Raw genomic sequence first — 17,072 nt, 5'->3', positions numbered from 1 at the left:
TTTAATGACTTGAATATGCATTCTAGGCCATCATGGCCGAAATCACATGCAGGTGAGTTACAACAAACTGGGAATAGGAATCATTTTTGATTGGATTTCTGCAGCCTTGTGGAAATGTGATTAAATATTGAAGGCGTTAACAAGGCCCACATGCTAAATGTGTTCCGAGTGCCACAGCGAGCACAGCTGTGGCCCCAACGTGCACAATCAATATTTCCCCGGCCACCCGTGGAGGAAGAGGAGGAGGAGATCCAATAGGTCATGGTGGCGGCCTCCTCCACGTCTCTGGAGTCCGCACACATCTTCAGCTTTAATATTATCAGATTTGACTGTTGTGAATGCCTGATTATTATTAAGTTTCATGATGATGTCAGACGCGTCTTGTTCCAATGGCAGACCTGCGTTTGAAGGCTCCCTGCTCTTCATAGGCTAAGAGTAAGAAGAAGGGGGGGCGGGCGTTTCTAACCTGATAGGTTGCCGTGGCATCGGTGCTGGTGTCAGTCCCCAAACTGGACAGCTTCTCCTTCATGTAAAGATGGGAGCGCTGGCGCACGCAGAAAAAAGTGGCGGACACGGCTAGCGCCACCAGGATGAAAAGCAGGCAGAGGACGGAGAGGACCACCAACTGGCCCGATTCCACCCGGGTCTCCTTCACCACGGGGATCTGGGTCAGGCTGCCCCTCTGGAAGACACACAGAGAGTGAATTCCAAACAATAAAAACAACATTGTAATATAAACGGCTACATTTAATGTGATGTACGAATGATAATGGTCCACTCGCTTTCACGGGAAAATCCCACTGGGCCCAATTTGAACAGCATAATTACACTAATTGAGCATACAATTAATGATACATGAAATGTTATACATTTTTTTGTCGCTGCATTAAAAAAGGTCCTAATTGCCTGCGTGCAAGAGTCAAAATAAATTCACCCTGAGGGCTGAAAAATGGCTAAATTGTGGTCTTTTCCACCAGCTGATGAGAGAACGTCTCTTCAATCAAGCGTCAAGATCCTCCCATCACATCAACGTTGATTCCTTTTTTAAAGCAGCAGGACTGACAGCTTTTATTTTGGTTGAAAAGAAGAAGCCAAGATAATCCTCTCTGACATAATCACGCCGTCAAAAAACAGCGGAACACCTAAAATAAAATGTTTGCTGTAATTTACATAAAAACAATAAAAAAAATGTTGTCCTGCAATGTTAGGTGATCATTTTGCAAAAAAAATCTCAATACTCCAAATCCAAAGTATAAGGACAGCTTCCCTGGTGTTTGTTTGCTTTTTACACCCTGCAGTGCTGAGGAAGAGGAGACAAGGACCACATGGATTACTTTAATGAAGGTCAGGCTGCATTGACTCACACCATAATGCCTTTTACATACAAAAAGTATGGATACAGTACTTTCACATGCTTTGAAAATTACAATATAAATAATAAATGTAAAATATCTATAAGATAGGATGCACTCACAAATAAAAATACAACAATGACAGAAAAAATGATGAGTTACTGCAATACTTTTAATATAAAAAATACCCCAAACTACAAAGTGTACATCTCCTCCCCCTTTAGAGGCAAAAAGGCAGAAGATGCGAGCGTCTTTTAAGTTTCCATCCGCGTTCGAACTACGCAATGGTTTCAGAAACATGCACACAATCAAAGCAAGAAATAATAATAATAATTACCCAACCGATCCATGTCGCCGTGCACCGTGTCTTCTCCTATTCCACAGGCTCCACACTGACGCCCGCCGCGGCTCCAAGGCGCGTTTATGCGTCCCCGGCCGCCCACTCGCTCCGCTTCTCCCCCAAAAAAAGTTCCCCTAGTGAGGGTCTCACGTGTCCCCCCCCCCTCCCCCCCAAACCCACCAACCCCGAGCCAACAAAGGAGAGCGGCTCCGACACCAAGATGAAGAGGGAAAAAAAGAGGAGAAAAAGGGGCGAGTCGGAGAGCAGAAGAAAGGGGAGAAGAATGCGGGATATGCCCGCCTGATTTTCCGAGCCTCGGAAGAATGTGGAGAAGCCCCACTAGTGAGTCCTTTCAGCGCCTCGGTGCTGGTGAAAAGAGACGGGGAGGTGGTGGTGGGCTTGGTTTTTTTTTTTATACTTAAGGCTCAGCCCCTCCTTATATTCAGCAGCTCAGGAGTCCCCGTCCGTTGCACATGTCACATCCACTGGTTGCTATAGCAATGCCTCCACATGTTGTCGACAGGGAATGTTGAAGGAGCGATGCCTGGCTAATAGGCTTGCAGGCCGAGGGGGCCGTATGAATGGACGCGGGGCTAGTCGCTCATTTGTCGAGCGACCGGGGGTCTCTGTTTCTCAGGCTTCTCCCGCCCCTGCCGGGGTTTTGGCGGGGTGGAGGTAAGGAAGATGGTCACGATTCCTCAAAAATCAAAAACGACATTTTGGATTTTTTTTTTTTAATTCAACCAAAGTTGATCTTCTTCTCACCGCTTAAACATGTACAATGATGGAGTGAGTGCCATCCTAATTAGCAAGCAGTGTTGTAAAAAAGATCCAATGAGAGCAACAGCTGCACTCGGCAGTGAGAGAGAAAGAAAGAAAGGAGGATTATGGAGAGAACTGAAAGAGAAAGGAAAAAGAAAAGGGGCGGTGAAGAGAGGAGAACAGGGGTCCTGTCAAATGCAGATGACGAGTCTTTGGGGAGGGGAATAGAGGGAGGGGGGGGCAGGGGGGGCTCTCCAGTTGATTTTTCCATTCAGAGAGCACCCCCTCCTCTCCTCTATTGTCTCTCCGTGTGACAGCTGGAGTTGGCAATGTGAAGGCGAGAACAAAAAAAACAACCAAAAAAAAAAAAAAAAACTGCTCGCTGACCAGCCCGGGTCCGAGTCGGCCACTCCGCCGTCCAAAATGTCTACCAACTGATGCATGACAGATATTCGATATTCCGAAGACCAATGGCAGCTCAGCACACATGTACATACGAATGTGGAATTAAAATCTGAAATGGTTTGAGTAACAAAGTAAAACAATGTACTAATACGAGTTTGTTGGCATATCCATATCTATCATTATGGCATTAACGATTAATCAGTGAATTAATCAGTTATCCATGAAAACCTTTGTATTCATTCATTCATTTTCTACCGCTTATCCTCACGAGGGTCACGGGGGTGCTGGAGCCTATCCCAGCTGTACACCCTGGACTGGTCGCCAGCCAATCACAGGGCACATATAGTAGACAAACAACCATTCACACTCACATTCATACCTATGGACAATTTGGAGTGGCCAATTAACCTAGCATGTTTTTGGAATGTGGGAGGAAACCGGAGTACCCGGAGAACATGCAAACTCCACACAGAGATGGCCGAGGGTGGAATTGAACCCTGGTCTCCTAGCTGTGAGGTCCACCACTCGTCCGCCGTGCAGCCCCCTTTGTATTCTATGTAAAAAAAAGATCAGCTTTGACTTTGGAAACAGTGATGGACAGTTTTGCCTCTTTTCTGACATGTTGCCGACCCGACCACTAACTGTCCGTGTTTGCTTCATATTGATTTGGTGCACGTGAGGCCGAACCAATAACTCGATTAATCAAAACAAGCTAATAAAATAATGGTTAGCTGCATGATGTATGTATATACATTATGGTTTGTTTTCATGTCAAATTCTGCTGGAAATCATTATTTGTGTTCACTCCACAAATGTAACCCTTTACTGCCTCCGCTGCACATAATGCCGGGCCTAAACAAATCCCACAATCCATTGCCATCTTGAGCAGTGAACATGCTCAATCCCCACTTCGCACGCCATTGTTTACGTTTTCATATGAGCTAATACCTGCTTTATTGTATTATATTATTATTTTTTATTAATTGGTTCCGGACCCCATCCTCCCAATGTAGAATTCTTTATTTAGAAATTGAATATTTTCATAGTTTGGGCAGAGAAATCATGTTTACGACCTTCTAAATACGGTTTTTAACATTATTATAGATTGGGCACCTGACAGGGGGAACGTCACAGTCCATCCAAAGACACGCATACGCAGTCACACTCATACCCCCTCCTCATCCAACGCCTTCGCCGTTATTCCGCCGCCGCCACCCCCCCCTCCCCGTGACGTGGACCACGGCTTGCGCCGTAATTGGCTGCAGGAACCTGTGGCTGGCTGCTGGCCGCATTGGGAACCCTTTGTGGTGGTCCTGGTCTTGTGTTTTGAGCAACTGCCCTGAGTCTATTTCCTATATAAAGACTAATTTCGAGCCATCCTAACATGGTGTCATTACATTACATTACACCGATGAGTCAAAAATAATACATTGTCCAGAGAAAAACTAAAGAAACTCTCCTAGTGCTAATGTGTGAATCTGTTATGTTTTATTTATGTTTAATATGTCCTTTATGTCTATAACATTTGGAATTGGAGTGCAAAGGTATAGGGGTGTTATATCATGTCTAGAGTAAGTAAGTAAGTTTTACTTGTTTTATATCATGTCTAGTGTAAGTAAGTTTTACTTGTCTCACTGCATAGTATGTTGTATATGTATGGACAGATGATTGCATAATTTCGCTTGTACTTCTGTATAAGTGACAAGAATAAAGGCTTGTTCAATTAGAGCCCTCTAGACATGATATAACACCCCTATAGTCACCTTTGCACTCAAAATACCCAATGTTATAGACATATAGGACATATTAAGCATAAATAAAACATAACAGATTCACACATTAGCACTAGGAGAGTTTCTTTAATTTTTGTATTCGTATGTATAATTTTTGACCAATGTAATGAAATGTAATGACACCATGTTAGGATGGTTGGAAATTAGTCTTAATCTAGGAAATAGACTCAGGGCAGTTGCTCAAAACACAACTTGAACAGTTCGGCATTTCCTAATTCTCTTCCTGTATGGACTTAAATAGGTGTCACATGACTGACACCTACAGGACATGTTTAAATACATCAAAACACGGTCACTGACTGCATCACCGATGGTAAAGGTTATCACAGCGTGAGCGTTTGACACGCATCACTAGCTTTTCACAAGAGTGTTGGAGCGCAAGAACATACGGGAAGTGTTCTCCGGTCAGTGGCGGTAAATATATAGATGGCGTCACGCCCGCTTGATCCACCAGTAAGTACTTCCTGGAGGTAGCACATGTTCCGACAGCCACAGCCAATCCGGCGGGGCTTATCTGTCTTCCACTCCTCTCTCCGCTCTGCTGTGTTTGCCTCCATGACACGTTTCATTTTTTTCATTAAAAAAAAATAAAGATGGCGAAGCAGTGGTCGTGTCCAAACGGGTGCGGGGGAGGATGAATGTTAAACAAATGTCAGGATCAAGTGCACTTCCTGCAATGGCAGAGGACACGTCCACCCATGCTGGTGCAGAGACGGGATCAAGAGACAATAACCAGTTTGCTTGTTTGCCCTCCCAGTCTTTTCCATGCATGCATTACAGGAGTTGATGTTTAGAAAAAGCCCTGTCCACGTGGGAGTGTGTGACTGCAGCGAGTGTAAGACAAGGCGGCAAAGAGGGGGAGGACGGTGGGACTCTAATGACACCTAATGGTGTTTACAGCGCTGCATTAGCAAGCCACCGCTGCACTGTGTACCTGCACACTTGAACAACACCGGCTACAGCAAAAAAAATACTTGGCACTTGGCTCTTTTAAACTGGGTGCAATAAATTATTCATCAAAAATATCTGAGCAACACTGGTGCCAAGGCTCCATTTGGGATGGTGACGCTGGATTTAGCTTTCAACTTGAATGCGAAAGAAATATATGTAAAATAGTAGTTGCTATTGTTAATGCTAAGAGGGGCTTGAAGTTTATTTTCGTCCATTCATTTCTGCTCCCACAGCCTCACTTACCAGTGTTAGACATTCATTCATTTATCTGTGGCGGCCTGCCACAGATACATTTGGACCGCCACAAACAAAAACAAAAAAATGTGTATTTTTTGTAAATATTTGTTTTGCTTCTCAGTTTTTTTGCCTCACTGTCAATTATGCAAATTATATGACGTTATCTCCGCAGCGCACCACCACAAATACACTGAAGTCCTGCCGCAAACTGCTTACACACACATAAAATATATCCATCAGCAAAAAAACTACTGACAATAACTTGAATGCATTACTGTCTGTGTGTGTTTGCAAACATTTCCACCTTTTACCGGAATGACAATGTCTCATCTTCAGCAGCAGAGGAAATATTTGAAGTGTGTGTATAGGTGTGTGTGTGTGTGTGCTATTTTCTCCAGATGAGCTAGTCAAATAGCAGCCATGCAGTGCCCATGCTAAGTAGTTGAAAGCCTATGCTTGTCACTTGAAGGAGGCATCCCACACATGCACAGCATTGTGGACGTAGTGTGTTGGAAACATCTGGGAGATGATGATGATGATCCTGATTTCTTATTGTTTTAAATGCTTCAGATCAAACTAATTAAAATATTAGTCAATGACAACACAACTCAAGACAAAATACAGTTTTTAAATGAAATCAAGGGCGCAGCAACAACTCATCCAAGAGGTCACAAAAGGCCCCACAACAACATCCAAAGAACTGCAGGCCTCAGTTAAGGTCACTGTTAATGACTCCACCATAAGAAAGACACTGGGCAAAAAAACGGCTTGCGTGGCAGAGTTCCTAAACCAAAACCACTGCTGAACAAAAAGAACATTAAGGCTTGTTTCAATTTTGCCAGAAAACATCTTGATCTTGATCCCTGAGACCTTTGGACCGTTTAACTTTTTACCGTGTGAGTAAAGGTATCGCTGCATTTCAGACAAAGAACATCATACCAACAGTAAAATACAGTGGTGGTAGTATGATGGTCTAGGGCTGTTTTGTTGCTTCAGGACCTGGAAGACTTGCTGTGATGGAACCATGAATTCTCCCTCCAATGTGGCTGAATGACAACAATTCTGCAAAGATGAGTGGGCCAATGATGAAGATGTTTAACTGGTGATATGAACCCCTGACCCAATAGACAACATTTGGAGCTGGGATGAATTCTATTGTTGCCAGAAGAAGAGGTACACGTCCACAGTCCAACCCAGACAGGGAAAACAGGGAGGCTTTCATTGTTTTCTTTGAATACTTTTCAACTATTATGTTCTCAGCAAGCGCGGGGAGAGATAAAACTGCAATTAATTTTAAAAGGGAAGAAAACAGTGAGACAATACATCAAGTCACACGAGTGGCGGCGGGCAGGGCCTACACTACACGACGGAGCTCGTCAAAGGTAGCGTTCATAATGCAAAGACGTCAGTGGGCTGGAAAACTCTGATACTGAGGCTGACAGTGGAGGGACAAAGAGACGTTTTCACTAGCATGTGTCCTCCTTCTCAAACACCCGGAAAATACCTGCAGTCGTGTATCAAAGTGCATATAACTATGCTAGCTAGCTATGATGCACTATCGAGGTGTGACGTTACGTTTCGTGTTTACGTTCCATAGCTACCAGCAAATAGTGAAAATTCATACAGCCATAAAAATAGGTATTTTTGATACATGCCTCAATTACCCACCTCCAAATCCTCCTATTAGCTTGACATTAACATCCTCCCCCAATTTTGGATCAACATATGCAAGAAAAATTACTATTTTAGTTCATTATTAGGTTCGATTCAGCTACTGAACAGTAAGTACTATTGTAAGTACTACTACGGCTGTAGCGATACACTAATGTCCCAATACCATACACAATATTTAGGTCACAATACGATACATATCATGATATCCAGCCAATAATACGATTCCATGCGATTCAATCCACTTACATCATTTACTGAAAGATCTTAAAGCAGGGGTGTGCAACCTTTTCCTAGCGAGGGCCACATACTGAAAAAAATAAAGGATGCAAAGGCCACTTTGATTTATTAGTTAGTATTATTTTTTATATTATATACATATTATATTAATATTATATATATTATTCGTGAGGATAAGCGGTACACAATGAATGAATGAATATTATTATTATTATTTAAAAAAACAACAGCAAAAATGGTTACGAATATGATTTTTGGTAACCATTTTTGCTGTTACTAAATGGTTACTAATATGATTTAGTAACTAATATCTAGTTACTAAAAGCACAGTTTTTTCTAGTCACTAATATGATGTTTGAATCTATGTAAATGTTCCTTTTCTAATATTAATATTAATAAATCATTCTGAATTTTGAAGAGGAATTTTTGTGGAATTTTTCATCGTCTAAATCCGATCAGAACTTGGTTCACGGGACGAAGTAAAGGGTAAGTCGCCGTTGATGCCCAACACTGCTGATGGGGATGTCAAACAACTTCCTGTCAAAAATAACAATCCCGTTAATATATCCTTATTTGTGGCTTAACGATTTTTGGAAACAAAATATCGTTATATATATCACAAGATGGAAAACACTGCCCAGCCCTAGTAAAGCATGATAAAGTACGATGACCAATAGAACAAATGGAATGGAAGTTATAGTGGTGCATACTCACAGCAACTATGGTGCATTCAATGACCACGAAAGAAAATGTGAAATCTCACACTTGATGAAAATCAGTGAAGATCAGTAAAGCACGTGTATTATGTTGTACATTGCTAACCACTGAAGGCGAATGTGTTTTTTGTGAAAAAAACAATAACAATAATTATTAGTACGGCCCGATATCAGTATAAAAATGCAATATCGGATTTTTTCCCAATCATGACAACTGACATTTAAAATGTGCTGTATGCAACACTCGTGTTCATTCCACTACAGGAGATATGTCATGTTGCACATATCCATATCGTAAAATTGAGAGTTAATATCGAACATCCCTAAAATTAATACTCCATACTAAATATGCAGGTATCTCCTGTACATGAATGGCAGAAACTGGTCTTATCAGAGGAAAACCAGCATTAAAGCCACTCGTACACGTACACGTATACACAGGACGTGAGACATATGAGACCTCTGGCTCCGCATCAGCAACAATATGGCCGTAGAAGCACAGGAGGCGGCGTGTCGTGTCCTTGGTCACAGGCTGGTGTGTTGGCTCACAAAACATTTTCTTCCCTGTTATCACCATGACAACAGCGGCCTGTCACACACCCGCGGGGAGAGTAAGCCCAGGGGTTACCGAGGGGTTAAACTTGGCACGGCGCCCTGCAGAAGCGGCAGAGATGGAGAGTGGAGGGTGGCCAGAAACACTACATCTGTCCTCACTTGACGAGCTGTGACGACTGCAGGCGAGCGCTCTGATTTCTCGCCTTAATTACTACTAATTGGGGGAAGAGCGGCACATGCTAATCAAGCCCGACCAATCAGATAAGGGACAGTGAGGGGTAAAAAAAAAAAAAAAAAAAAGCCGTCTCAGCCGGCCGCCTCACTTTAGAAGAGTAGCGTGCCCTCCAGCGTCCTAAGACAGCGAGCTGAGCCCTCCTGAGACTGCAAACACTCACATCTCGCTTCAAACCACAACCTCTGGCAACGACACAAAGTAGGGCTGATCAGACGTGAATGATGATTTATGTCAAGCTTTTGATAGCTCTGCATTGATGGCTCATTACTGTAAAGACATACAATCAATGGAGCCTATTTTCACCCACAAACATAATTACAATGTAAGACCTTCCCACTCGCTCTTCAATGTAATGAACTGTGACTGGCGTGTGATTGCATGCACTCAAGGACATGGCTTCCAAACATCGACAAGCAGCAATGAAATGCTACCCTTTCTTCTTCTTTGCATTGATCGAAAACCTGACGCTAAATAGATACTTCATTGTAAATACCAATCATCAGTGCTGTCTGTTTATCTGTGGACTAAGTTAATTTTCAAAGCCCTTATTCATAAAACAAAAATCTGTACTTAGATAACTTGTTTATGACCTTCTAAAAATGTTTTTTTTTAACATTATTAGAGCCTTCTAGACATTAAATAACACTCCTATAGTCACATCTACCCGAATTTACCTACCTGAGTGCTAGCAACAGTGTAGAGAGTGGCCGACAGCAGCTCCTGTGTGAACGTTGAACACAAACTGGTCTCTAGGTGTCACTAATGTTCCATTGACGAGACAATAGCCAGGACGGATAACGTATCAATGCTACAATATGAGTCTAAGATAGCTTATTTTATATTATTATGTTTACTATACTGGGTAATACAAGTAAAGGTGACTATAGGGGTGTTATTTCATGTTTACAGGGCTCTAATGATGGAAAAAAATTTAATGCTGAACAAAAAGAACACTATGGCTGGTCTCAATTTTGCCACAAAACATCTTGATGATCCCCAAGACCTTTGGGAAAATACTCTGATGAGACAAAAGTGGAATTTTTTGGAAGGTGTGTGTCCCGTTACATCTGGTGGAAAAGTAAGGGCGTAAGCATTTCAGAAAAAGAACATCAGCTTTGGGACTCCAGCAAACCACAGAGCGAGCAATTATCCACAAATATTGAACATTCCCAGGAGTGGTCGGTCAACCAAAATGACCCCAAGAGCACAGCGACGACTCATCCATGAGGTCACAAAAGACCCACAACAACATCCAAAGAACTTGGAGACCAAAACCACCAAAACCACTTGAACAAAAAACAATATTAAGGATCATCTCAATTTTGCCAGAAAACATCTTGATGATCCCAAAGACCTTTGGGGAAATATGACGAGAGTATGAACCTTTCGGAAGGTGTGTGTCCCATTACATTTGGAATAAAAGTAAAGCCACATTTCAGAAAAAGAACACCATGCCAACAGTAAAATATGGTGGTGGTAGTGTGATGGTCTGGGGCTGTTTTGCTGCTTCGCGTCCTGGAAGACTTGCTACAATAAATGGAACCATGAATTCTGCTGAAGGAGAATGTCATCTGTTGGTGACCTCAAGCTGAAAGTCCACCTCTGAATGGCTGAAGAAAAAACAAATGAAGACTTTAGAGTGACCTAGTCCAAGTCCTGACCTGAATCCTATTGAGATGCTATGGTGTGACCTTAAAAAGGCTTCATGTTGGAAAAGCCTCCAATGCGGCTGAATGACAACAATTCTGCAAAGATGAGTGAGCCAAAATTCCTCCACAGCGCTTTAAGAGCAAGTTATCACAAACGCTTGATTGCAATCAAATTCTCGTTTCCTAGCTATTTAGCTTCCTGTATAGTAGCAGTGAACAATGGCGACTGAAGCGACATCGATATCAGTGCATAATAACGCGCCACATTTCACTGAAGTACTGCCAACGCTAAATGATGCATTAATTGCATCACCAAAAGAGACAAAACCATTAAAATTAAACAATGTGTATGAAATGAAACGTGACATACTGTATAATAAATGTTGAACTGATCTCCAGCCAGTGTAAGATCCTGGTATAAAAACATAAAAAGCATGATGTTCATTATTTAGCTGACCTTCCACTGGCGATGTTTACGACCAGATTCTTAATTATGCTCAATTTCAGTAAATAAAAAAATGATGTGACAGTTGATTACATTCAATTGACGGGGAGCAAAGTGCAATCATTAACCTCCTGCTCGGCATCAACCATTTAATTCACAATGTGCTATTCAGTTAGTTCGGTGTTCACTTAGTGCTAATTTTAACACGCAGGCCGACTTAGATGTTTTCATTAAATATCAACGGCGTTATAATTACATTTACACACGCTGCTTCCATACACACAACTTTAGTCACTTGCCGTTTTGTGGCGTTGCACCAGCAGTACCAAAGTGCCAGATGTGCTCGGCGAGTACCTGCATGATATAAATGGCAGCCTGCCTCGGCATGCATCCACTGCCAGTCCCTTGGCATGCAGCTTTTCAGGCCAAATGGCAAGCCGCATCCCTCCCCCCCGCCCATCAGTGCTGATATTTCAAACCTCTGCCATGCTACCCAGCTGTGGACACCACAGGTTGTCCCCCCCCCGTTTCAGCCTCCCCCGGGCACCGAGCCATCAGCTCCAGTGCTGCTGCTGCTGCCAGTCCACAAATTAGCATCAACAGACAGCTTTCACAGGCATGAGGCACAAAAATATCCTACTTTAGGATCCCGTCATTTAACAGAGCGCTTCAATCACATGCAGAGAAGAACAACTACTGGTTGTCAGCTTCAGTCCTCAGGCATGAATGTATGAAAGGTAGGTGGATGCAGATGCGCGAGGCGAGTTCTTGGATACATATTGTCCATTTATTCATGCAAAAAAAAAAGTATGAGGCACAAAAAGGAGACGTGCAAGAAAAACAGGTAGAGTGAAAATATGATAAAAAAGTGTGCTTGAGGCAGAGTCAGGAGCTAAGAGTGGAGCAAACACACAAACTAAGACCAGGTAAATACTAAACATACAACAACAACACTCCTCCGACACCATCAGCAGACGATACTCTGGCGACTTGCAACAGAAACATTCTAGTTTATGAAAAATTAGTTATAGCTACTTAACTAAGTAAGTAATAAATAATCAAATTAATCACAATGTGATAACTTTGTATTCCATTGAGACATTCGATTAACTTGCTATTCTTTTGTTTTCTTTGGTGTGTTCCGGAGTGCCAGCAAACACAACTCTTGTTGACTAGCTGTTTAGCTTCCTGGCGCGGCAGTAATGCTTGTAATAGAAATTAGACTACCTGTTACTGGAAAACAATAACTGTGCTAATAACGATGCTATTTAATGCTGTTACTGCATATGACAAAATTTCAGCAAGGTGAGTTCGACAGGAAACTAAGATACTCAAAACAGGAAATACCAAAATAATGTGCACATCCATGTACAGTCAGATTGTCCACAGCTAGCAAGCGCATACGTTTTGAGGCTCATTAAACCAGAGCAGTTCTGTCATAGGTAGAGAGGAAGAGGGGCAAGCGTCATGGTATAGAGAGGCAAATACCAAGCTGTATGGCGCGCTATCAAAGGCATTTGTGCAGTCCAAAGGTCAGGTGATGGTAAAAGGTTGCTGAGAAGCCGAGCCGCTGGACGGGCTTTCATCAGCGGGAGGCAGCTGGAGTCCGAGTTCCTCAGGGCTGGAGGCACAGTGGGGCTGCTCCACTATGACATTTCACATCCAGATCTGCCGCGCTAATGGCATTTCACCACTTTTCAAAACAGCCTCATTGCTGAAAAAGGCGCAGTGCCTTTATTGTTTGGCTTTATGGAAACAGCGACTGAAGCAATAGATACAGTATATATATATATATATATATATAGTATATATACCTACTATATGTGTATCCTGGAATTAACATCCGATTGTATCAACATGCACTCGCTTTTGTTCCACGTCTCTTCTTTGGTCGAGGAAACGGTCCGTGTAGTTTTGCTTTGAAGGTAGACACTGAAATGGTTTGTCCCGATGCCTCGGAGGTTTGTTACCGAGTCCTACTCTCGGCCTTTCTAGATTAAAGCTCAACTAAACAGGAGTATAAATATTCATCAGACAAAGTCTTCTAACAAGAACAAAATGCTAATTTATTATTTATTCATATATTTCATTGTTGTTTGTTTACATTCTATGTCATCTTCTGCAAAACAGAACAACCCGATTATTCTGTTTTATTCTGTAAAGTGATCCATTTGTCTGTATACATGCGAACATCACATTGGGTGCGTTTTGGCATGAACCATACGACCACAGAATGTCCATGTGGATCAGGGGTGAACATTCGTGGACTTGGAGAAGGCATTGGACCATGTTCCTTGAGGCATCCTGTGGGGAGTATTCATACTGGATCGGCGAATTCAGGCGGTTCTCTGTCAGCTTGGTCCGCATTCCCAGCAATAAGTCAATCATTCCCAATGAGGGTTTCCCTTTTACTTTTATGGATAGAATTTCAAGGCTCAGCCAAGGCGTTGTGGGGATCCGGTTTGGTGATGCAGGATTGGGTTCTCTGCTGGCTTCATCGGGCCGTGATCTTCAACTCTCACTGAATCGGTTCACAGTAGCTTATGAATGGGATGAGAGTCAGCACCACCAGGTTTTAGTCCATGGTTAACACCCGGAAAATGGTGGACTGCCATCTACGAGTTGAGTGTTGATGATGGTGATGGTGATGTAGACTCCGCATCGATCCCTTCAAGAGGGAGTTGAGCCCAAAGTCAAAGCTCTCAGCTTAGTGGTGGATCTACGTTCCTACCCTCAGCTATGGTCATGTGCTTTGACCAAAATGACAAGATCACCACTCCAAGCAGAGTGAGAGGCTCCAATGGTGGCTTGGGGGAATCTGGTTCGGATGCCTCCTGGAGAGGTGTTCAAGACATCCAAATGGAGGCCTCGGGGAAGACCCACGACCCGTTGGACAAAATTTGTCTCGCAACTGGCCTGAGAACGCATGATGCATCCGGACGCGCTAGATAAGGTTGGCGGCGAGAAGGGAAGCCCAGCGACCCGACCATGGATTTAATTGAACTGAATTGCCAGCAGTTCAGCCATTAATGGATGTGTGTTGACTCACTTTGTCACGTCGGGTGTGTACTCACCATGTGACATTCTGTAGATCCTGGGTTCCCAAAGGGGGAACATAAATAAAACTTAAAAAGAACATGACTATTGTGTGTAAACAGTGCCTACACAGCACAAGGGTACAGTGCAGAAGAAAGAAGACAGTTGTTCAGTGCTCCATGTTACATAACCCAACAAATAACTTGTGCATTAAGAGGGTTTAATGAAGATTCCATTTACATTGTGGGCTAAATGAGTCGGTCTGTGACTACTTAGTGCATTTTCTGAGCTATGAGCCTGTAATGTGCGTCTTGAGTGGATGCACTGAATAATAATATTAATAATAGTAATAACAATAAAATAAACCACAGGATTTTTCAAAGTCAGAAAAACCAACCATGCCGCCATTAAACCAGACAGTTTCTTGGTGCATTAATGACAGCTACGAGTAAACCACGTACATTTTACATCGATTAACTCATTCGTGACCAAAGATGTCTTACCGTATTTTTCGGACTATAAGTCGCACTTTTAAGTCGTGACTTATAAATGAAAAAGTATAATTTCACTGCCAGCCACAAGAGGGCACTCTTATATCGCTCCGATATCTCCTACTCCATAACTATTCAATATTTAAACAGTGACGTTAGCTTACTAGGACAACTAAGAACAACAGAACACAAATGTCCCCAAAAATAAAATCATATTCTGCAGACTACAAGTTCCAAATAGTAAAATTTGCAGCTGAAAACAGAGAGAAAGTTTGGAGTAAGTGAGAAACTTGTTAGGAAATGGCATAAAGTGGAGGCTACTCTTAATGCGATGAAGAAAACCAAACAGATAAATGTACTTAAAACTGTTTATTATTATGTTACATAAACACTGGACACATTTTCTGGTCATGTTTATTTTTTGTGTAGCTGAATAACCATTTGTTAGCACAGCTTACACCTATTCAGCCTGTTCTCTATTCTTTTATTGTTAGAACTTGACTGACTGACGTAATGACTGTTTTGGTCAAGTAGTTTGTATGTTTTTTTTCTACCTAATTTTCTACATAATTATTTTTGGCCTTGGACTTATACTCCAGTGTGACTTATGTAGTATGTTTTTTTCTACCTAATTATGCATTTTTGTTCTTGGACGTATACTCCAGTGTGATGTATTATGTATGTTTATTTTCAACCTAATGATGCATTTTTGGCCTTGTGCGACTTATGTATGTTTTTTTCTACCTAATTATGCATTTTTGGCCTTGAACTTATACTCCAGTGTGATTTATGAATGTTTATTTCTACCTAATTATGCATTTTTGGCCTTGGACTTATACTACAGTGTGACTTATGTATGTTTTTTTTCTACCTAATTATGCATTTTTGGCCTTGGACTTATACTACAGTGTGACTTATGTATGTTTTTTTCTACCTAATTATGCATTTTTGGCCTTGGACTAATACTCCAGTTTGACTTATGTAGTATGTTTTTTTCAACCTAATTATGCATTTTTGGCCTTGTGCGACTTGTGTAGGGTTTTTTCTACCTAGTTATGCATTTTGGCCTTGTACGTTTACTCCAGTGTGATTTATGTATGTTTATTTACAACCTAATGATGCATTTTTGGCCTTGTGCGACTTATGTATGTTTTTTTTCTACCTAATTATGCATTTTTGGCCTTGAACTTATACTCCAGTGTGATTTATGAATGTTTATTTCTACCTAATTATGCATTTTTGGCCTTGGACTTATACTACAGTGTGACTTATGTATGTTTTTTTTCTACCTAATTATGCATTTTTGGCCTTGGACTTATACTACAGTGTGACTTATGTATGTTTATTTTCAACCTAATGATGCATTTTTGGCCTTGTGCGACTTATGTATGTTTTTTTCTACCTAATTATGCATTTTTGGCCTTGAACTTATACTCCAGTGTGATTTATGAATGTTTATTTCTACCTAATTATGCATTTTTGGTCTTGGACTTATACTACAGTGTGACTTATGTATGTTTTTTTCTACGTAATTATGCATTTTTGGCCTTGGACTTATACTACAGTTTGACTTATGTAGTATGTTTTTTTCAACCTGATTATGCATTTTTGGCCTGGTGCGACTTGTGTGGGTTTTTTCTACCTAATTATGCATTTTGGCCTTGTACGTTTACTCCAGTGTGATTTATGTATGTTTATTTTCAACCTAATGATGCATTTTTGGCCTTGTGCGACTTATGTATGTTTTTTTCTACCTAATTATGCATTTTTGGCCTTGAACTTATACTCCAGTGTGATTTATGAATGTTTATTTCATACCTAATTATGCATTTTTGGCCTTGGACTTATACTCCGGAGCGACTTATAGTCCAGAAAATATGATATATGTTTTTTTGCACGAGAGGAACAAAGAGGTGATGATGCAACTCCACAATGGAGTTGTGAAGAGGCATCTCGTCATGCAGCACAAAGGAGATTACGCACACATTCTTAGCATACAGGCGGATAAAGCAGATTGTGATGAACAAATGCAGCACGTGCTGGACATTTATACACGCGTACGCATAAACAGACTCCCTTGCTGCCACGTAGGATTCGCATTTACGGGCTGACTTAGCAGTTGACACGCAGCTCAGGGGAATTCTGTGCTTAATGAGAGTCTCTTAACATAAGCAGTTGGCCAGATATATGTCCG

General features: G+C 41.7%; 1 protein-coding gene across 1 annotated transcript in view; it reads right to left on the bottom strand.

The window, feature by feature from the left end:
- The window catches only part of ptprn2 (protein tyrosine phosphatase receptor type N2), an 85,559-nt gene that overhangs the window by 20,053 nt on the left and 48,434 nt on the right, over positions 1-17,072 (bottom strand). Inside the window, exon 12 of the mRNA XM_058059919.2 lies at positions 467-682. Within this exon, the coding sequence (XP_057915902.2) occupies positions 467-682 (216 nt within the window). The remainder of the gene's footprint in view (positions 1-466; positions 683-17,072) is intronic.

The sequence above is a fragment of the Doryrhamphus excisus genome, linkage group LG7 (assembly GCF_037039965.1).
Source record: "Doryrhamphus excisus strain RoL-2023G ecotype Guam linkage group LG7, RoL_Dexc_Guam_v1.1, whole genome shotgun sequence".
NCBI lineage: Eukaryota > Metazoa > Chordata > Actinopteri > Syngnathiformes > Syngnathidae > Doryrhamphus > Doryrhamphus excisus.
The sequence above is the reverse complement of the archived record's forward strand: the minus strand, read 5'-3'. Positions and strand labels throughout refer to the sequence as shown.